This window comes from Heloderma suspectum, chromosome 3, assembly GCF_057233095.1.
Source record: "Heloderma suspectum isolate Gila_16-S chromosome 3, 16-S_ref, whole genome shotgun sequence".
NCBI classification, from domain to species: domain Eukaryota; kingdom Metazoa; phylum Chordata; class Lepidosauria; order Squamata; family Helodermatidae; genus Heloderma; species Heloderma suspectum.
In genome coordinates this window covers 210678209-210701907 of record NC_139460.1, presented here as the reverse complement: position 1 = coordinate 210701907, position 23699 = coordinate 210678209, and the positions used below count along the sequence as shown (strand labels likewise).

The window sequence follows — 23699 nt, the reverse complement described above, 5'->3', positions numbered from 1 at the left end:
CTGATGAAGACCTGCCGAACTGTCGCCGGGACCCGCTGCCGGGAGGGATATTCGGGAAAGGTAAGTCCCATCCCGGGGGGGGGGGTGCGGGGGGTGGGGGTGTGTGGAGAATTTCTCCCCAAAACTACTTCGGGGGCCGAATACGTTGGCACTCGGCCCCCCGAAGTTTCGGGGAGAAATTCTCCCCCATCCCTAATAAAAAGCTTGATTACTAGGATAAAGGAGTGCAGCCCACATTGGAAATTGTCCCTTTGCAACAATGTAGCTGGCTCTGTGCTTGTTAGAAATTCCTATTTAGGATGGTATGTGAATTGTCTACATTCTCGTTCCCATACCACCTCATCCCTTTTTTAACCGAGGGCAATTTCTGTGTCACATTTCTGGGTGACAGACATCCCTAGTGGAAACAGAATGCTGGACTATATAGGCCTGTGGTCTGATCCAATATGTCTCTTCTCATGTTCAAAATTCACTTTCAGATTGAGGTGATCATTATGGCTCTTTGAGTCACTGGCTCAGATTGTAATCTGCCTTCTCATTTAGCTGATCTGGCAGTGGTGACAACAACTGTGGTAGTGGCAGCAGTGGGGAGGTGTCGCTGGAGGCTTTCCTCGTTCCCTGGCACTGCTGGAACACTGTTTTGGTAGCATTTCAGGAACTTTGGGAAATGTAACTTCCCAGGGTGCCTGTTTTCTTTTATAAAGATGGCAGGCACCCTGGAAACTACATTTCCCAAGGCTTCTGACACCAAGAACCCTGAGATACATAATTTTCCAAGGGCATCTGACTGCCATTTTAAAATATCACCCCCGCCCCAGGAAAAGTACATTGTTCTCTCTAATTTCTACTCAGGTGAAGAACTATGGCAATATTCTAATATCCTGTCAGGATAAAGTGGTTAATTGTTTGCTTCTCATTTGAGATTCTATAGCTCCTTTTTCATGCTAGAGACAATGTGGGTTGATGTGAGTGTGTGTGGGTAGTTAAATTCACTTGTGTAGCGGGCAGGGAGCGGGGAGAAGAGTATACTGAACCATCTTACCGCCACTTGATTCCCATATTTTCCAAACATTTACAGAGTCCGCATGGAAAAGCAGTGTGTATTCCCACATTCAGCTGATCAAAGAATAGAATCAATAAGAGAAAGGAAACAACATTATTTAAATAGTGACCTCTTTGCCTTTTTTTTTTAAAGTTACATTAAAGATACATAGGGTGCAATCCTATGCATGTTTAGACAGAAAAAAGTCCCACAACGCCAGCAGTGCTGTAGGAATTCTGTAGAGTTGTGAGCTTTGTTTCTGTCCGAACATGCATAGGATACACCTTAAGGTAGATTACTGAGTAGGGATGTTTGTCAGATATTTTAATATCTTTGTTCTTAATGGAGTGATTTGGGCAATACAGTATGTTTAATACACTCGACTAAGAAATTTGTGGTTTTCAAGATGGCTGTAAATCTTTGGCAGCTGCAATTATAGTAATTAACAACAACAACAACAGTAACAACATACACAAACTAAACAAAGACAGTTTTGTTTTGTTTTGTTGGTAATTCAGTATTTCAAGGAGTAAACGCAATCATGCCCAGACGTTCTGTCGGTTACAGCAGTCACAAATGTCAATTACAATATTATTGACACTTACTCTCTTTTGCACTTATCCTATTAAGAATTATTAGCCTCAACATCCATATTTCCACTTGACCTCATAATTGCCGGGGGAAAGAAACATATGCTCAATCAGTCTTGTCAAATATACTTAAGGGTCACAATGACTGTTACAGTCCCAGCGCAACTCAGTGAGGTTCTCACTGTGTTATTTGTCATGGTGTAATAGATATCCGGTTTTGTAGCGCTCCTTCAATTCTCCAAGGATCTATGGCTGTGAGCAGCTCCAGATGTTACAAACAAGCTCTTGCAGCTGCTAGCTGCATGGGCACTTTTCTTCCACAGCCAGGTGATGGCGCTTGTTTGTAGCATCCAAAGGGGAACTTGTGCTCACAGCGCCCAAGTGACCACTGGAGAGTCCGAACAGATGGTGGGTGGTGTGGTGGGTGCAACCTCTAAAGCTTTTTCTGCTGGTACATGACCTGGATCGGCTAGAGCTGTAGATCAGCTAGAGCTATCTTAGTGAGTTTTCAGAGTGATGGAGAGTGTGGTGTGGACAAGCCTTTCCCTCACGGTTGTTGTCTTAGACGAAATCCTAGGTTGGCTGCCAGTCTTTTGTACAGGTGCAATATGAAGGGACCAAAACAGCCTGCAAGTTTTGCTGCTTAGTAGCCTGTGGGGTAAATCCCCTATTCAGAGGTTGGATTTCTTTCTTGGGACCAGTCCCATCATATGCATGTGATAATGTCTGTTTCTACTTACTAAGTAGAGGGCCAGACTGCACACACATGCATGCAACTGCTCTCCACCATCTGTAGGTTGCCTGCTCCCTTAATTGGCTTCACCTTCTCTACCTTGTTGCCCCTTATGCCTGGACCTCCTTCCCGGAAAACCTGATACCACTTCTCTAACTTCCCTCAAACCACTTCTGAAGAACCGTCTTTCTGGTGAGGCCTTTGGCACTCCCCTGTGGTTCCTATAACTAAGCCTAAGTGTGTGTGACTGGTTTGTTCCCTGGTTTACTCTTGCCTCCCCCGTCCTCTCCTCCCGCTGTTGCCTCCCATGGGTCAAATTTTAGATTGAAAGGTGCTTTGGGCAATGCACATTTAGAGCATGATACGATTGTTGTTGTTGTTGTTGTTGTTAGCAGCAGCAGCAAGCAGCTGCAGCTGTGGTCCCTGATTACTGCTATGTATAGGGCAGCCTTCCCCAACCTAGTGTCGTCCAGATGTGTTGGACTACAACTCCCATCATTCCCAGCCAGCCAGGGTTCTAGCTTAGGACTACATTGCTACAGAAGTGCATTTGAGTGACTAGGAAACAATATCACAGCATGTCCCTCACGTTCTTCTAAGGCAGATCTACAGATGGTCAGCATGCAGTGTGTGAATGCGACCCTTCATCCTTCATGTTGTGTAGCACCAGCATATGCAGATGGGAACAAGCAGAGCATGCAGCCTTCCCCAACTCGATGCCCTCTAGATGTGTTGGACTACAACTCCCATCATCCCAGTCAGGGTGGCTGAGGATGATGGGCATTGTAGTCTGAGACATCTGGAGGGCGCTAGATGGCTGGTTTAAGGGAAGACTGGTTTAGGAAAAACAGCTGCAGGGGAGGCAGTTTTCAGCAGAGGAGCAGTTACAGATATGGGGAAGGGGTATTTAACTTTGGAAGAAGCCATTGTGTTTTGTCACCTGCTTTTCTGTATATTATATTTTTTTTCCGCCCACTGGGTATAATCGTTTGCCACCACTTCCCACCTTTGCCTCCTAAACTAAGCTACTTAAATATCAGTCAGGTAAATTCACTATTTTTATTTTATTTTATTGTATTCTTTTTTTTTTTTTTAAACACCATGAAATACCAACACCTTGCTTTGGCAGTCTCAAAGAAAGATGGAAGCATAAAACTCACCTCAGCTCTCACAGACCTCAAGGGAGTTTCCCTTGCTTTCAGCAAGATTTAATTTGTGAGACTCTCAATGCAGAGAGAAATCCAAGTGTTGATAAAGTTGGAGAGAAAAGAAAATGGTGTGAAATATAGGAGCACATTATGCCAGTCCTTTCTCACCTTCAGGAGCTTCCTATTTGTTTTCTGGCCCAATTCAAAGTGCTCATTTTGACCTATAAAACTCTACACAGCTTGGGACCTCAGTACTGGATGGAACATCCTCTCTCCTATATAACCTATCCATGCCTTAAGGTCATCTACGGAGGCCCACCTCCAAGTCTAAGGTTCTGAGGGTGGCCATGAAGGAGAGTTCCTTCTTGGAGGCACCTCTCCACCCCACCCCACCCCAAATTATGGAATGCTGTCCCTAGAGAGGCTTGTTGGGCACCCACATTGTTGCCCATTTATTCTCCCAGGCTTTTTAAATTCCTATTATGATTCAAAGTTATACATAATGCCATGTGTTGAATGTCTATGATATTGTTGGTGTATCTGTATTTGAAAAGATTTTAGTATATTTTCATTAGTATATTGCTGGCACTTTAACTCCTTGTTATTTGCTTTCATTGTTTTAGCTCCTGTGGATTGTATACTATATTATTTTATTTTATTTAAAATAATTTATACTGTCTGTCTTGTAAAACATATCAAGATTAAAAATTAAAACCATGTATATACCGATGTATATAAAACCATGTATATAAAAATATAAATATACAGTATATATAAAACCTTACCTACTAAAACATAACAGTGGCCATCAGAAAACAAACAAGCAGAAAATCAAAATGACAGGCATTACATATCATCAAAATGGTGGATAGAAAAGTGTGCAACATGCACCTGACCTGCATCAGATGCATGTTTTATTTCTGGGGGGAGGGTTTTCCAGAGAGTGGGTGCCACCACAGAAAAGGACCTCTTCTTGGTTGTCGCCAGATGCACATCTGTCACCAGATGTGCCACAACCAGAGGGGCTCTGATGATTGTAGCAGTGGCCAAGCAGGTCTGTACAGGAGAAGGTGCTCTCTCAAGTCTCCTGGTCCCAAGTTGCTTAGGGTCTTATAGCTTAATACCGAAACCTTAAATTTGGCCTGGTAGCAAATTGGCAGCCAGTGCAGTGTTTTCATGGATATATGGAACCCCCACCTTCTGTTCCAGGGGGGATGTCCGCAGGGGAGGGAGGCGATCTGTTCCTCCCTGCCCCCCAGGATCCTCTTGAGCTGGGTTCTGCGGACCGGCATGCCTGCTCTGGATCAGCGATATGGCAACGGGGGCTGCCATTGCCATTTTGCTTTGGGAAAGACAGCTGCAAATGGCGTAGTGGATGCCACTTGTGGCCATAAAGCCCTTGCAGCCATTTATGGCTTTATTTACATAAAACTCAGGGGTTTACGGCCAGAGGATCCAGAGCAGGCATGCCGGTCTGGCAGGAATCCTCCCGGAGAGGAGGTAAGAGGTGCCATTCTGTCGCAGAATCCAGCCTTATTGGAGTCCACGGAGGATTTCTCCAACATCCCTAAGTGTTTTCAACAATGATGTTTTATGGCCATGGCTAGAGGCATCACACAACAACCTCGCCACTAGGGATGGGCAGATTCCCTACCTGTTCTTCCGCTTGGGAATCCGCCCGCAGGGGGAGGGGAGCTGTCCCTCCCCCCAGAATCCTCCTTCGCCGGCTCCGCTCCATGGCAATTCCGAAGCACCAGCGATACGGTCACCATGCCATATCGCTGGCTAAGAGGGATTGACTGCGGGCGTAAATGGCATCCAGTATGCCATTTGCGGCTGTAAAGGTCTTAGTTTAAGGTAAATGCAGCCGTTAATGGCTGCGTTTAGCTTAAACTAAGACCTTTACGGCCGCAAATGGCATACTGGATGCCATTTGCATCTGCGGTCAATCCCTCTTAGCCAGCGATATGGCATGCATGGTGACTGTACCCCTGGCGCTTCGGAATTGCCACGGAGCGGAGGGAGTATAGTATTCCCTATATATAATTGCCTCCCTCCACGGAGGGAGGCGGAGGTAAGTGCTCTGTTCCACCACGAACTCCAGGAGGCCGGATTATTTAGTGGTGGAATTCTCCACCTTCCCTACTCACCGTTGCATTCTGCACTAACTGCTACTCCTGTACCGTGCATGAGGGCAGCCCCACACAGTTACAGTAGTCGAGATCTGAGGTTACCAGCCCATGGATTACTGTGGCGAAACTATTTCTGTCCAGGAATGGCCATAGCTGTTGCACCAGCAAAACTGGGAAAAGGCATTCCTTGTCATTGCAACCATTTGGGCCTCCAAAGACAATGATGATTCTATGAGCACCTCCCAGCTGTGTGCCTGCTCCTTCAAAGGGACTGCAACCTGGTACAGAACTGGCAAACTGCTTAAGTCCTGGATCTGGGAAACACCTACCAACAAGACCTCCATGTTGCCAGGATTCAGTTTCAGTTTACTGCATCCATCCAGCCCACCACTGCATCCGGACATTGGTCCAGGACCTGCAGAGCCTCTCCTGATTCAGATGTAACAGAGAAATATTGCTGACTGTCATTGGCATACTGATGATGCCATGCTCCAAATCTCTTAATGACCACTGCCAATGGCTTAAAATAGAAGATGAATAACACTGTGGACAAGATGGTACCATGGGGCACTCCTGGGACAAGTGCTAAGGGGTTGAAAAATGATCATCCAATGCTACTCACTGCAACAAGCCCTGCAAGTAAAATAGCGTCCCTGTACACCTTCTGATACCATGATACCATGGTCAATGGTAATCAAAAGCTGCTGAGAGACTGAGCAAGAGAAAAAGGATTGCACTCCCACTCTCCCTCTCCCAAGAAAGATTATTCATTAGGGAGACCAAAGCCGATCCAATCTGAAAAGCAGGTATGAACTCAGGCTGAAATGGCTCTAGAAAACCGGTTTCCTCCAAGAGTCTCTGGAGCTGGGCCACCACCACTCTCTTGAGTACCTTCCCCAAGAGGGGGGTATTAGCAACTGGGCGATGGTTATCCAATATGTCTGGGTCCAGAATGGGCCACATAATTCCCACTTTAAGGGTGATTTGCACCATCCCCTCCCTCAGTGACACATTTACCACACACTCTGGACCCATCTCCAGCCTCCAGCCCCCAGCTAGTTTTAATTAGCTATGATTGGGTTGAGAGACCAAGTGGTTGGCCTTACAGCTATGAGCACCTTGTCCACATCCTTGGGCCACACAGCAATGGAAACTGAGCTATTCTGCTGGTAATTGTGTTTTTGTGCTGTGACTGAGAATTTTGTGTGTGTGTTTTTTAAAAAGATTGTTGTATTGGATTTATATTATATTGTTTAGACAACACCTATAGAATCTGTTTTATAAGATGTTTAATAAATATGAACAATAAAGAAAGAAATTCTGCAGGAGGAGGCACCAGGAAACTTCCCTTCTGTGAACTTCCTGATATTAATACCTTACAATCCAAGCCAATAGGTTGTATCCAATGTTAGTCTAGCTTAAGCTCCATCCATTTCAATGTGTCTACTCTAAGTAGGACTAACACTGGATACAATTTTCTCCCCTATCCAGAAGAGGACTTTAGTTACCAATTCGGTTATGTATTTTTCCTTTAAGAGCCCATATAAGGGGTATTTCCATAGTGATGGATATCTCCAAGATTTATGTCCCAGCTGCAAATTCTACAAGCCAGCAATTTTAATCATCTGTCTGTCAGGACTGCAGTTTCTATCTGCATAAATCTAAGCTTAGTTACTGCTTTTCTTTGCCTGAAGTTTGCTACGACCAGACTGACTTCAAGGCAAAATAGTTGATATATTCGACACTGGTGCACTCTGAGGTAATTTAACCAGACTGAAGTAATTTTGCATACTAATGAATGTTTTTAAATCTTTGTTCAGCTCTAGCCCTATCTAAAGTGAGCGATATTATGTCTACACTTGCTAGCCCATGTGCTTGGGAATTTGCTTACCCAGCCAAAATGAAACTCCACATTCTGATTGGATTATTATAATAATGACTGCACTCAGTCTGGTATACTCTGGGGATGTACGAAAGGTACTTACCTTTCTGCGGATTATGCTGATGCTGGGGGGGAGGCGTTCCATCCCTCCCACCAGAATCCTGGCTGGGGGGGGGAGGTGCTCCGTTCCTCCCCCCCCCGGAATCCTGGCCGGCCGGCTGCGCTCCGCAGGGATTCTGCGGAGCCGCTGGCCGGCTCCGCCAGCAGCTGGACATCCGGCCGCTGGCTAGCAGGGATGCAAATGGCGGTGGCCATAGCCACCGCCGTTTGCGTCCCTGCAGTCAGCCATGATAGGCTATGTCAATGTTTATGTAGCCTATCACGGCTGATTAAAAAAAATACAAAAAAACATGCACATACGCAAATGGCGGCGCCCATGGTCTCTACCATTTGCGTTCCTTATTTTGGCACGTCTTAGTCTACATAAATGTTTATGTAGACTAAGACGTGCCAAAATAAGGAACGCAAATGGCGATGCCCATGGGCGCCGCCATTTGCATACGCGCGTTTTTTTGTTTTTGTTTTTTTAATCAGCCATGATAGGCTACGTAAACATTTACGTAGCCTATCACAGTGTTTTTTTTTAAATCTAGCCGTGATAGGCTACATAAATCTTTACGTAGCCTATCACGTTTTTTTGTAGTTTTTTTTTTTTACCTGGAAATGGCGGCGGCAGAGCCGCCGCCGGAGATGCCACTGCCAGGAAGATCCGCCTAAGGTAAGTCCCGTCCCGGGGGGGGGGCAGGGGGCCGTTCCGCCACCGATTTTGGGGGGCCGAATGCGCTGGCATTTGGCCTCCCCGAGATCCGTGGCAGAACTTTCGTACATCCCTAGTATACTCAGCAGCAGAGTACTGTGCCCCAGTGTGGCTTAATAGTCCGCACACGAGAAAGATCGATACACAACTGCATGAGTCAATACTTATTGTTAGTGGTATGATACGATCTACTCCCACATACTGGCTGCCTGTTTTGAGCCATATACCACCTCCGGATGCAAGATGAAAGATCGCCCTTCTTCAAGAATACCGGAAGATTATTGACAATCTCCAGCTACCAATATTAAATAACTGAATGCACTGGCATTCAGCCCCCCGAAATCCGTGACAGAATGGCCTGCCCCCCCGCCCCCTGCAGATTCCCCCCCCGGGATGAGGCTTACCTGGGGCAGATGTTCCGGCGGCAGCTTCGGCGGTGGCGGCAGCGGCTGGTCTTTCGACTAGTTGTTGTGGCCGCCATTGCGTCTGCTGTTTGCCGTGATAGGCTACATTAGCATTTACATAACCTATCATGGCAAGCAAAAAAAAAAAAACCCAGCGTACGCAAATGGTGGCGGCTACGGCGGCTGCTATTTGCGTTCCCTATTTTTCGCCGTTTTAGCCTACGTAAATATTTACGTAGGCTAAAACAGCAAGAAAAAAAAGGAACGCAAATAGCGCCCACTACGCTATTTGCATTCCCCTTTTTATTTCGCCGTAATAGCCTACGTAAATATTTATGTAGGCTAAAATGGCAAAAAATAGGGAATGCAAATGGCGGCTGCTGTAGCGGCCGCCATTTGCGTCCGCACCAGCCAGTCCGCGGATGGAAAACTGGCTGTGGACGGCCCTGGCCAGCTTGCACTGCGGAGCCGCTGTGGAGCGGAGCTGGCCGGGCAGGATTCCAGGGGGGAGGACCAGATTGCCTACCCCCTCATTGAGGATTCCGGGGGGAGGGACGGAGCACCTCCCCCCCACCGCGAATCATATGTGCGAAAAGGTAAGTGACTTTCATACATCCCTAATCAAAACCGAGCCTACAATGGAGGCTTTGCTGATTTCTTGGCTGTGACTAGGAGTGCACGAAAGCCACTTACCTGGTCTCGCAGCTTTTCGCAGTGGGGGGGGAGGCGCTTCGCTGCTCTCCCCCCAAAGTTCAGGCCGGGGGGGAGGCTTCCCGCCCCACCTGGCCGAAATTCAGGCCGGGGGGGAGGCTTCCTGCCTCGCCCGGCCGAAATTCAGGCTGGGGAGGAGGCGCCTCGCCTCGCCCGGCCGCGAAATAAAAAGTTAAAAAAAAAATGCCCCCGTGATAGGCTACGTGACGATTAACGTAGCCTATCACGGCTAGATCTGCAAAGTCAGCCGTGATAGGTTACGTAAATCGTCACGTAGCCTATCATGGGTGACTTAAAAAAAAAAAAAAAGCACGTACGCAAATGGTGGCCCCCATAGGGAGCCGCCATTCGCGTTCCTTATTTGGTCCCTGTAGTCTACGTAAAGATTTACGTAGACTACGGCGAAAATAAGGGCAACTAAATAAATAAATAAGCAAGCAAGCAAGCAAGCCTATGTGGGGCTGTGTCTGAAAAGTGTTTGGAATCTTTGGCTGGGGCAAAATGTACAGCCAGACTGATTTCTGGAGCCTGCTTTACTGCTCATATCACTGCAATTTTGTCTCATCTGTATTGGCTTCCAGTTCGTTTCTGGATGCAATTAAAAGTGCTGATTCTTACTCAGAAGCCCTAAATCTAGGTTATTGAATTTCTTTCAGCCCGAGGGCCAATTCAGATGTCCTGGGCCATCTGCATAGAAATAAAGTTTTCTACTACTGTGCTATGGCCCTGCACATTTACCAGTTTATGATGCACTTGCCCTCATTCATGGAAATGTGTTTTCCTAAACATTTAAAGGAGAAACTGCCTCTGCTTGTTAGTTATCAGTACACCAGGGGTAGGCATTCTTCAGATGTATTGGGCTACTGCTTCTATCAGACCCAGCTAGCATGGCCAATGGTCAAGGATTATGGGAGCTGTAATTCAAAACATCTGGAGGGCATCAGGTTGCCCATCTCTGCAGTCTACCATTTGGCAGACTTCTCATTTGGCCCATCCACACCCACTCTTCCTCCTCCTCCTCCTCCTCCTCCTGGATTTAGCCTCAAGTAACTAATCTTGGCAATCATGTTAAAGTCTGTTCAAAAGATAATGAGGTCCTGTTTTTACTTGTGACATTAATTCTGCATTATCTGCAGAGAGTACATTATAGATTTCGTTCTTCTGTCAAGAAACTTTGGTTTGCTCTCCTTGATATTTCAAAATTCCGACAATAGTTCACCTTGTTTTAGCAATCTTGGAAGTGCATGATCTGTTTTATGTTCGAACCATTCTTTCCTAAAGTTTATATTTCTCTATTACAGCCTTGCCAAACCTGGTACTCTCCAGCTGGCTGGGGGATTCTGGGAGTTGTAGTCTAACACTTCTGGAGGGCACCAGGCTGGAGAAAGCTCTGTAGATTTGAAATCCCAATCAAGAGCCACAAGAGTATCATGAAAACAGTTGGAGAAGTGGATATAGTATGTGCCTTAATTAGATAGTAATGTATAAATCACTGATTAGTACAAGCAGATGTTTTCTCCAAGGTCTGCCTCTTCTTTTCGGAGAATAGACCTGGGTTTGTGTATTGGTTAAGGAATGTCTACCATATAGTTTTGCTGAAAACTGGAAAGGCTTATTGATCTGTAGTAACCTGGGTCTCCTTTTGCTCTCTGTTTTTAAAAATGGAAATTATTACATATTCTTTCTGAACAGAATGTTGGGATAATGCCTGCCATCATAATACTATTGATTTCTTCCTTTTAAAAATACTGGATTTCAGTATTTCTTTATTTCCTTCAGGTTTTCCTTGTTAAGCAAACTGCCTCTAGTAGTTCAATGGTTCCCTGTGTTTTGTAATCTGTTTTATAATCTGTTGCTTAGAAAAACGTTTTCTACAATAACACTTTCCTCAATATCATTACTAAGGCATATGACACCCCCCACCCTTTTGGTAACATTTTTTGCTTTTAAGTATTTTACTCGGGTATCTTTGTTTCACAGTTGATGTTCCTAATCCCTCTTTCTATAGTTTTCCAAAAGTATCAAATATCCATAAATCATCACCTACTTTCTCTTGGAAATCTTACTTAATTTTATTGAGTGTTTATATGAGCTTTTCCCTACTAGATCTCTTGATTTTATGTCTACTGATTTGCTCTAATAAATATTTTTGGCACTAATGCAGCCTTTATAAAACCTGTTTTTGTGAGATTTTAAAAAATCTTGTATTCATTTAACTGTGTTCATTCAATATCATTAAAACAATGGGTTGCTTCTTCACAGAGGATTTCTGAGTTATCTTCATATTATAATATAGAACAATATTCAGCAAGTGATAACACTTCAAATTTCTAAATATGTCACTGATCCCCAGGATACCTTTCTTCATGTTTGTATATACTAAATCTTGCATGGGCAAGTAATTGAGCTCTTTACCTCTTGATTGTATCCCTAATGGGATCATTAAACGATAAAGGGGGATGATTATGCATGAGATATTATTTCAAAATTTAACAATAATTGAAGATGCCAGCAATCTGAACTGTAGACGTTTGGAAGCTATAATTACATTTTGGCAGATTTTGTGCATTGTTAGCATTCCTTTCTTCTCCCTCTCCAACAAATTATCTTAACAGTTTTTGATAAGCTAAAAGGATTTTGTTCAACAGAAGTTGACAGACTTCCTAGGGACAAAGGTTTTTCAAATGAAAGCAAGGCACAATATTGAGGGAATATAACATAATTTTGCACAGTTCTGTATTTGCATCCATTTGTTCACACTTTGGAAATACAACAGCTATCCTATTAAAGTACAGTATTTTGTAATATTTAGCGTTGTCAGGGTAGGGGAGAAATGGAAGGCAGTATAGGCAACAAAACATCTCTGAGATATATTGAACTATAAGACACAAACTAATAAACTGTCACTCTGATACCTTAGTCTCTATATTATACAACAGCAGTGGACAAATATGATTACATCTTGTCCTTCCACCAGGCCATTTGAGTTGACTCCTAATTAAAAAGGTTCACAGGATTTCTTGCAGTTGGTATGTTTTGAATTTCTCTGCATCCTTCCAGCTTGACATCACCAATTTCAATTAAGAGTTGTTCATCCCACATCAGTTTGCTTTCAGTCTGACAAAACATTGTTACAAAGGTGGGGTGGGGAAGTGTATTGCACACCTCCCTCCCCTGAGCAATAGTAGGATCCAGAGATGGCCTCTTTACAAGGTCTGATTCCAGAAAGTACTGGAGACTATGGTGGCTTTGTAATGTCTGTTTATGTGCATATATACAAGCAGAGTATAGTGGACATCAGTTCACTATAGTTGTTAATGTCTTCCGCGTTAGGGATGTTGGGGAAATCTGCAAGGAACCAAATGAGTTCAGATTTTGATGTATCTGACTGGTGGATTCTGCAGCAGACCGGCTTTTCTGCTGTCGGGCAGATTCTGTCAGCTTGCAAAGCATTTTTCTAACTTTCCTGATTTTGTGTAAGTTTCATCATAAAAATATGCAATTTTTTAAAAAAGAACCTGGCCAAAAATACGCATTTTCCCACAGGCAAAAGCATGAAAATGCACATTTTGGGGGATTTTGTGCATTTTCACACATGTGAATTGCACAAATGAAGGAACTAAAAAAAAATCTGATTCTGTTGATGCGTGGACTGAAAGGCACCTGACAATCTGCGAAACACAGACGGAACGGATTTTACACAGTCTGTACATCTGTAATCCGAGTCCAAGTTAGGCTTTTTCAGAAGTGGCCTAATTACTGCCTCATCCAATAAAAAATGAACCAAACAGTGCTCTGGACACCTCTACTAATGGAGCTGCATTAATGGTGGTGTCCAAGTTGAATGGATTTGAGCAACTTAGGGAGCGATCCTATGGCTGCTAGTCAGCGGCTAGATAGCCATAGGACATGTGGTTTTCTGGGAACCAACCGTGGATCCTGTGCTCTGAGGTCGGTCCCTGGAGAACCAACCTTTTCCCCCTTCCACGCTGCCTCACAGTCAGTGTGGAACAGCCCCACGCTCCACAATCAGAAGAGGAGCACGGAGCAGCCAAAAACAGGGCATTCCAGGGTGGGGAAGGCGGAAATGCCAGTACAACACATCCTATGTGTCGTACTGGCAGCCTCCTCCCCCGTTCCACCTTCCTGCAGCTAGACAGCCAAAATTGGCTGTCTAGCCACAAATACAGGGGAGGAGAAGTGCAGAGGGAACAATCCACTCCATGCTTCTCCTGCTCTGCATTGGATAGGTGGTTGCCTCCGAGTTCAGAGGCAGCTGCCTATCCCCATTGGATTGCACCCTTAATCTTCAAAATGTTGCATAAACTTGCTGCAGCATGCTACCAAGGGTTCCACCATCTCTCTCCCTGGCCCAGATTGCAGCATGCCATGAACCACTCAGAAAAGCTGCACTGGAAAACACTGAGAAGATGCAATGGTGGTGGGAAAGCACTCCCTTTGTGCCACCCTCACCACCACAGAGTAGGCTTGATAATGAGCTCTAAGCTGTGCTCAGTCAGATGCAACACGGGTTTTCCTCCACCTGCATTTTAGCCATCTCCCCTCTTGGCTCATTGCCCTCAGCTCAGGTGCATACCACAGAGCTGCTCAGGCTCTGCTCAGAGGGAGAGGGCACTTGGTCACGATTGTGTTGACCACTCAAGTCATCTCTGCATTCCACAGAGTGACCTCTGTGTCAACAGGACACATCAGCCATACCAGCAGGAAAATCCCCCAGAGCCCTCTGGAATCTATCGGAATCCATTAGCCCCCAGGGGTGGACCATTTTATTAGGTCCCCCACCCTTGCAGAGGGGAAAGGCTGCCAAGAGTCTAAACCTCAACTGGAAGTGCTCTGACCATGACAAGGAGATATAAATTAATTTCCTCACTTTCTGATCACCATCCTCATATCCAGTTGAGAAAACCATATGAGCATGTGGCCTTTTACAAAGGGATGTACGAAAGTCACTTACTGTTTTGCGGATTTGCTTCACGGTGGGGGGGGAGGCACTCTGTCCCTCCCCCCGGAATCCTGCCCGGCCAGCTCCGCTCCGCGGGGATTCTGCGGAGCCGCCGGCTGGCTCTACCAGCAGCCGGACATCCAGCCGCTGGGCAGCAGGAACGTTTGCATCCCTGTACTTAACTGTGATAGGCTACGTAAATATTTACGTAGTCTATCACAGCAAAGTAAAAAAAAAACGCGTACACAAATGGTGGCGGCTACGGCGACCGCCATTTGCGTTTGCTATTTTTTGCTGTTCTAGCCTACGTAAATATTTACGTAGGCTAGAACGGCTAAAAATAGCGAATGCAAATGGCAGCCGCCATAGCCGCCGCCATTTGTGTACGCTGTGCCCAGCCGCGGCCAGCCAGGAGACCAGCTGCCCCCGCTGCCCCGCCGCTGCCGCAACTGCCCCACCCACTGCCACAACTGCTGCCCCCACTGCCACACCTGCCACCGCTGCCCCTAGAGCCGCTGCCCCTTCTGCTGCCGTCCCTTCCGCCGCCCCTTCCACTGCTGCCGCCCCCCGCCACCGCCGCCACCGCCCCCACTGCCACCCTGCTGCACCTTCCACCGCTGCACCTTCTGCCATTGCCGCCGCCCCCGCCACTGCACCTGCCGCCCCCGCCGCTGCACCTGCCACCCCTGCCGCTGCCACCCCTTCCGCCACTGCACCTGCTGCCACCGCACCTTCCGCTGTCCCTGCCGCTGCCACACGTGCTGCCCCCGCCACCGCACCTGCCGCCCCCACCGCACCTTCTGCCGCCCCTGCCGCAGCACCTTCCGCTGCCACTGCTGCACTGCCGCCGCACCGCCACCACCACATCTGCTGCATCTGCCGCATCTACCCCAGGTAAGGGCCGTTCCGGAGGGTTCTGCAGGGCAGGCGGGGGTGCAGGAGGCTGTTCCGCCGCGGATTCTGGGGGGCCGAATGCCAGTGCATTCAGCCTCACTGGAATCTGTGGCGGAATTCTCCACCACCCCTACTTTTACATGTGTTGGACTGATGACATGCTGTGACAGCCCCATGATTGTCATGGCGGCCATGAAGTCCTGAGCCACCCCGGATACAGCAGCCTTGTCATGGAAGTTGAGGTCCCCCAGAACCATCATTCTAGGGGTCTTCAACACCAAATCTGAGACCACCTCTGTCAGCTCAGGCAGGGAGACTGAAGGGCAGAGGGATGGGCAGTACACCAGCAGAATCCCTAGTCTGTCCTGGGTGTTCAACACAAAGTACAAACACTCAAGATTGGAACTCGAATGGACAGGAAGCCTAGAGAGGGAGATAGAATTCCTATAGACCACAGCAACTCCCTTCCCTGACCCTCAAGTTGATGTTGGTGCTACACAAAGTACTCAGGAGGGCACAGCTGGGAGATACTAACCCCTCCCAGTTTCCCCATCCAGGTCTCAGTAATGCACAGCAGGTCGGCCCTCTCATCCACAGCTAAATCATGACTGAGGGAGATTTTGTGTTGGACCAATCTGGCATTCAGCAACAGCACCACCAGATCCAGGGCAAGCTGGTAAGGCAGCCAGGAACCATCTGGTTAGAGGAACAACTAGAGGGGATAGGCATAAGGTGTTTAGCCCCACCTCTCATCAACTGGCCTGTTAATCCCTCCATGCCATAACTCCCCCTACCCATGAACACACTGATAGGGGCACCCCATTCCCCCTAGATTGTCCAATGAATTTCCCAAGCTTATGTTAAAATCACAGTCTAAAATAGAGTGCCCTGGCCCTCAGGGCAATAGCTGAGGAGCAGGTGAATATCCGCAATTCCCCCTCTGTTTTCCAAGCTGCTGCCCTCTGCTGCTGCTGGTTGCTGGGGTGTACTGAGCTGAGCAGCTGTGAAATGCCCAGCTCTGCTGGTACCTGTGTCTTTTCTCAAGCAGGCAGATGAGGCTCAGGAGGCAAGAGACGGAAAACGCCTCTCTGCTAGCAACGTTCCCATTGGCCAGCCTGCTTGTCTCGGAAATGCCACAGGCTGAGAGCCAAAGGCTAAGAGCGAAAGGCGAAGAGCCCTGGAAATACCTGGAAAGGTGGTGGTGCTCTGTGGAGAAGGAGACAGACAACCTCAGCCAGGTGTCTCCGGGGACAAACAGGCCTTCCCTCCAGCTGGCTCTATCGCATCATTTATGTCAACAGGTCGCTATTGCAATCTGCACCAGCTGACAGCTAAGGTTCTGCGAGGCCACAGCAACAAGAGCTAACCTAGCAGTGATATAATTATCCTGATTATTTACCAAAACACAGCTTTTTCTCTGGGTCAGTTCTTTCTATCCATGCAGTAATAAATGGTAATACACATTTTCTCCATAGGAAAGTATAAGTCTGGCAGTATAACAAATAATGGCAGCCAGCTTCAATTTCCTGTTCACTGCAGGTTTAGAATCTACTTGTCATTGGCATTTTAGCATATCGCCTTTCTAAATACATATAGGACATTGTCTGGAATTAAAGGTGCTGAAAGCCTTATGCAAGTAGATAACATTCTGAAACAATTTCACAAGTCATTCTTTATTTAATACATGTTTGTACTGCCCATTAGCCGGTGCTCTCTGGGCAGTTCACAACAATTAAAACTACAAAATCCATGGATCTATATTGGGAGAAAATACCAACACTTTTATGTTTTCCCCTTCTAGGTGGCTAATCTTGCTTGCTCAGTATCAACAAATGAAGAAGGAATTAAAATTGTCCAAACAGCAGCCAGTCATATGGAGACATTGTGCCCTCAGGTATGACTTCACAGATATGGTAGAACACATTGGAGAAAAGAACTCTTGTTTATAAGTGTAAAGAAAAAAACCCCAATACATGTTATGCTCTTAGTATGTTACAGCCTTCTTTTCCCTTTTCTTGTTCTCTCTCTTTAGTAAATGCATAGAATGAGCGTCAATATCTTTTTGATAAATGATTTTGTGGTTTGTATGTGTTTCCTGTGTTTTGTATATTTAAAGTATGATGTATACTTGTAGCAAACTATAAGAAACAACAATCTATATAGCTCAGGTACTGAATTACGATGGGCAAAATGAAGTTACTGAGAAAAAAGAGAGAGGTATCAGCATGCCTGTGGGAACTCCATGGTCTGCAGTAGGGATATCACAAGCGCCTGGTTTGTTGCTCGAGCCTGGCAGGTTCCCGCCAGCTCAGCTCCCTGGTAGGGATGGCGGATAATTCTCCCCGAAACTTCGGGGGGCCAAGCGCCAACGTGTTCGGCCCCCCGAACAAGTTTCGGGGAGAAATTCTCCTCACCCCCCCCGCACCCCCCCGGGACGGGACTTACCTTTGCCGAATGTCCCTCCCGGCAGCGGGTCCGGCCGGTGGTCCGGCGGGTGTTCGTCCGGGGCGGGAGCGGCAACCGGTCTTTCAACCAGCTGCCGCCACCGCCATTCCAATCAAAGAAAAAAAAACAAAAACGCCCCCGTGATAGGCTATGTGACGATTAACGTAGCCTATCACGGCTAGATTTGCAAAGTCAGCCATGATAGGCTACGTTAATCGTCACGTAGCCTATCACGGGTGACTTTAAAAAAAAAAAAAAGCGCGTACGGATAATGGCGGCCCCCATAGGGAGCCGCCATTCCCGTTCCTTATTTGGTCACTGTAGTCTACGTAAAGATTTACGTAGACTACGGCAACCAAATAAGGAACGCGAATGGTGGCTCCCTATGGGGGCTGCCATTTGCGTACGTGTTTTTTTTTTTTAAAGTCACCCATGATAGGCTACGTGACGATTAATGTAGCCTATCACGGCTGACTTTGCAGATCTAGCCATGATAGGCTACGTTAATCTTCACGTAGCCTATCACGGGGGTGTTTATTTATTTTTTTTTTTAAATTTGAGTTCGCGGCCGGGCGAGGCGAGGCACCTCCTCCCCGGCCTGAACTTCGGCCGGGCAAGGCGGGAAGCCTCCCCCCCGGCCTGAATTTCGGCCAGGCGAGGCGGGAAGCCTCCCCCCCCTGGCCTGAACTTCGCGGGGGGAGCAGCGAAGCGCCTCCCCCCCACCGCGAAAAACTTCGAGGACAGGTAAGTGAGTTTTGTCCACCCCTACTCCCTGGACACCAATTCGCAGACCCCTCTACTTGCCTGACTTGACTCATGCCAGGTCAGGCAAGTGTGGTGGTCCCCACTGCTCCGCTAAGCCACCCTTGTGTGCAAAGTGGCAGCTTGGCCTTTTCCACAAATTGCAATTCTGCACAAATGGTGGCCGTAAAGAGGCCCGTTTATGCAAAATCACAGGTGCAAATGGTTTAATTAGCTTTACAGAAAGGGCTGAACCGCCATTTTGCACAAAATGGCATTTCAGGGGAGGAGCAGAAGGCTGTGCAGCACTTGCTAGGTGCCCACAGACCACCCAGTGGCTCAGCACACGACACAAACGGGGTTTGGTGGCTGGTGGGTGTCCAGCAAGTGTCATGCAGCATGGGATGGTATGAGTTTGCAGAGGTAGGAAAAAATATTTAGGTAAAAAACATAGGGATGTGCAAACTCCTGAACTCCATCCAGGTTCTCCAGACTCCTGCCCGGCCCTTGCCCCACTCGCCAGTCCTCAGGCTGTGCTCAAGCCGCTCCCACTCTCAGCAAGCATCCTGCACTCACCCCAGTGGCCTTGTTGAGCTCCACAGTCACCATTTCTAAAAACAAACAAACTGGTGATCGCAAAAATGCGCATGTTTTTGTATGCGTGAAAATGCACATTTTTGTGAATGCACATAGTCTCATGTGTGAAATGTGCATTTTCACGAAGGCACACAGTGTATGTAAGAAAATTTTCATTGTTTGTGTGGACAGGGGGCGAGCTGGGGCAGGGGCTTGGCGAATGGGGCTTGGGGTCGCAGGCAGGAGCAGGTCTGCCAGATTCCCAGACTGAATTGGATGCCCGCACCATCCCTAAAAAACACCTGGGGACGATAGGATGGTTCAGGACATCCCTCGAAGAGACAGCACTCCAATCTTGGAAGAGGGAGCTGGAGATCTGCCCCCTCCCCTTTGCAGCTGGCATGGAAAAAACCACACCAGCTGCTTCTCCAAGGTTGGAAAAGTGTCCTTGGAGGAGGAGACAAAGGGGCATTTCGGTGGTAGGGGTGGACACTGGAGAGGCCAGGATACAGATTATCCTGAGCCTCCTCCAGCCTCCTCCAGCCTCTTTCCCTCCCCCTCTGAAGCGCCATCACTAGACAGGCTGAAAAGCCTGTTTAGCAAAAATTCAGGAGATCCAAGGACAGAGAGGTGAACATGGCCTCTGCTGCTCCTCCCTCCCTGCCGTCTTCAGCTTGGGAGGGTATAGGAAGTTTGGAAGCCCCTGAGTTTGGGGGCTTCCAAGTGGTGAGGGCACAGTCCATAGGACTGTGCCCTTAAGAGGACATCCCCACAAACATCCTTATGAGGACTGAGCATGTTGAGTGGCCAGAATTCTGAGTGTCTGCAGGGAAGGTGGGGATGGATGGAAAGAAAATGGAACAGAGTATTGTGAAGGGAAGGGAGGCTCGCTGGACCCTGGACAGAAGCACTCCACAGTGCAACATTTCATTGCAAGTCCTGTTGGTTGAGCACCCACAGCAAAGCCAATAGAAGATCCTGCTTTCATTGAAATAAATATTTTCCTTAAACTGTTCCCTCCAGTAATTTGAGATTATTTTAGGTAGGTAAAATAAATTAGGCATGTAAAATAACTCCCTCTCTTTATTGTGAAGTTGATGTGTTGGACAGAGCATTTTCTCTGCTTGTATTCTCGTAGATCAGAAATACCAATATGAGGCAAATGAATGAATTCTCATGTACAGTCAGTGATCAACTTGCTATATAAGGCCTAGGCTACAACTCTGTTGTGTGTATTTTCATGCTGGGTATAATGGTCAGCTGAATGGTGCCTGAAGGAAGAAAGGCAGAGCAGGCAATAGGCTGAAAAGAAAGTACCTGGGTGAAGGACTGGAGAAGCACAGTTCTGGAGGAATGTGGAGCAGAAGAGTCATGGAATTGTAAAATGGAGGGATCAAGGAGAGAGTGGTGTAGAAACCCTTCACACAGGGCTCGGGGACTGGCAGGTCTGGTTATGTTGGGCACATAGAGAGAAAGGGGGTTTGGAGGTTGCGTGAAGCCAAGAACCAAAGACATTATGGAGGCAGCAAAGCAGTAGATGGAAGGAGTTGTATTTTGCATATTGAACTGAAGTAACCAGTCAACTGGAGATCTCTAGTTTTAAATAATTTCCCTTTCCATATTTTGCTCTTTTCCCTTTGAAAAGATCCATCCTTGCAAATGAGAAGCCTTGCTCTCCTCCTTTTCTATGCAAGCACATCAGTAGTCTTCCCTAATGTATTCCTTGCATGTGCTGCCTACATACAATCTTATTAAATAAAAATATCCTGAAACCGAACCTCGCCACACCCCATCACACACACACAATGATCAGATATAGTTTAACAAATTTTCAATAAATGTAGGCCTCAAGATTTCAAGTGATTGCCAGAATTTTTTTTAAAAGCGTGTGTGTGAAGATATTAGTTAAAGAGAGAGTTCTGAGATGCTGCAGTATCAACTTAGGGCCCTTTCTTTGATTGCCTTAGTGTTGTGGAAGCCACTGCACTGTGACTTTTCCCCACACCATTTGTGTAATGGGAGAACCCTGAGGTCATATGGGAAGAGTTGATGGCATGGCTGTTTCCCATTCCACTGTTTCCCATTTGGGGGGTGGGTGGCATAAAACTGGCACTGGAAGCAACCACACATTGGCAGTCCTTCCCATGTTATCTTAGAGTAGATGTGTTGGAAAATGTAGATTACTCACAGCTCCATCCTGGGCATGTTTATGTGAAAACATCTTCCTTGCAAGATCTCTGTTACCAAAATCTATACTCAGTTCAGTTTGCTTTAATATGTTGGCAAAGTGATGCACCCATGGGCCATACTTTCTAGGCCCCTAATATAGAGCTACACCCGGAGCCCAACAAGTGCACATAGGCTTCCAAGGAGATAATGGAGCACCTCTAGCATCCTTGGGTGCACTTCTCATTGGTACTTTCTTCCCTCTTCAGCCAGTGCTGACCCAAGACATCTTGATGAATTAAGTAGATCCAGAATTGTGGCTCTTCCCCACCACTGCATAAGGCCAAAAAGTCTTGCTGCACCATTGAGACACACTTCTTACCTTCATTTATCCCCCGCTCCCCTTTAGAGTGCCACATGACAGGGCTGGCCAGGGCCTTCCCAAGACATTTTGCTGCCTGAGGACATTTTGCTCCCCACTACCCAAGTGAAGGTGCATAGTAACCAAAGCCAGCCAAGTTATTGTGGCACGTGAGGCAGAAAACTTCATGAGCGCATCTCCTCATATCTGCAATAATACACAAATTAAATAACTAACAATTTGCTGCCCTTTCATTATACTCCAGATCGGCTGCCCGAGGGAGCTCCTAATGGTAGGGCCAGCCTTGGGTCTGGCCCTATCTGTAGCCTCTCAGACCCCATTGAAAGGCTGCTCTGGAAAGTTGGGAAGGTTGCTGCCCTTGAACCAGCATGCCTCAGAATAGGTCCCTAGTGGGTTGCTACTAATCATGCTGTTGCTTCACTGGAACCTGAGTTGGAGGAAAGGCACCCCTTGGCAGAAAATGAAGGCCTAGAATAGGCCTTGTTGTGGCGAAGGGGCTTGTGTAACTCAGTGAAGCCATAAGCTATGCCGTGCAGGGCCACCCAAGTCGGACAGGTCATGGCAGAGAGTTCTGACAAAATGTGGTCCACTGGAGAAGGAAATGGCAACCCACTCCAGTATTCTTGCCAAGAAAACCCCATGGAACATATCACAAGGCTAAAAGAGATGATGCTGGAAGATGAGCCCCTCAGGTCGGAAGGTGTCCAATATACTACTGGGGAAGAGCAGAGGGTATTTCCAAGTAGCGCCAGAAAGAGTGAAGCGGCTGGGCCAAACCCGAAAGGACACTCAGCTGTGGATGTGTCTGGTGGTGAAAAGAAAATCCGATGCTGTAAAGAACAATACTGTTTAGGAACTTGGAATGTCAGATCAATGAATCAAGGTAAGCTGGAGGTGGTCAAACATGAGATGGCAAGATTGAACATTGACATCTTGGGAATCAGCAAACTAAAATGGACAGGCATGGGCGAATTTAATTCGGGTGACCATCATATCTACTATTGTTGGCAAGAATCCCTTAGAAGAAATGGAGTAGCACTCATAGTCAACAAAAGGGTGGGAAAAGCAGTACTGGGGTACAATCTTAAAAATGATAGAATGATCTCAGAACGAATCCAAGGCAAACCATTCAACATCACAGTAATTCAAGTCTATGCCCCAACCACTGAGGCCGAAGAAGCTGAGGTTGATCGGTTCTATGAAGACCTACAACACCTTCTAGAACTAACACCCAAAAAAGATGTCCTTTTCATCATAGGGGATTGGAATGCCAAAGTAGGAAGTCAAGAAATCACCGGGATAACAGTCAGGCATGGCCTTGGTGTACAAAATGAAGCAGGACAAAAGCTAATAGAGTTTTGCCAAGAGAACACGCTGATCATAGCAAACACTCTTTTCCAAAAGCACAAGAGACGACTCTACACATGGACATCACCAGATGGTCAATATCGAAATCAGATTGATTATGTCCTTTGCAGCCAAAGATGGAGAAGCTCTATACAGTCAGTCAAAACAAGACCTGGAGCTGACTGTGGCTCAGATCATGAGCTGCTTCTTGCAAAATTTCGGCTTAAATTGAAGAACGTAGGGAAAACCACTAAACCATTCAGGTATGACCTAAATCATATCCCTGATGAATATACAGTGGAGGTGAGGAATAGATTTCAGGGATTAGACCTGATAGACAGAGTCCCTGAGGAACTATGGACGGAGGTCCGTAACATTGTTCAGGAGGCAGCAACTCAATCCATCCCAAAGAAAAAGAAATGCAAGAAAGCAAAGTGGCTGTCTGATGAGGCTTTACAAGTAGCTGAGGAAAGAAGGGAAACGAAAAGCTAGGGAGAAAGGGGAAGATATATCCAACTGAATGCAGAGTTCCAGAGAATAGCAAGGAGAGACAAGAAGGCCTTCTTAAATGAACAATGCAAAGAAATCGAGGAAAACAACAGAATGGGAAAGACTAGAGATCTCTTCAAGAAAATTGGAGATCTCAAGGGAACGTTTTGTGCAAAGACGGGCATGATAAAGGACAAAGAAGGCAGGGACCTAACAGATGCAGATGAGATTAAGAAG

The 23699-nt window shown here is 46.8% G+C and overlaps 1 protein-coding gene across 1 annotated transcript in view; it reads left to right on the top strand.

Annotated features, from left to right (window-relative positions):
* Positions 1 to 23699, top strand: part of CTNNA3 (catenin alpha 3) — a 1165030-nt gene that overhangs the window by 660803 nt on the left and 480528 nt on the right. The window contains exon 9 of the mRNA XM_084845397.1: positions 17118 to 17210. Within this exon, the coding sequence (XP_084701523.1) occupies positions 17118 to 17210 (93 nt within the window). The remainder of the gene's footprint in view (positions 1 to 17117; positions 17211 to 23699) is intronic.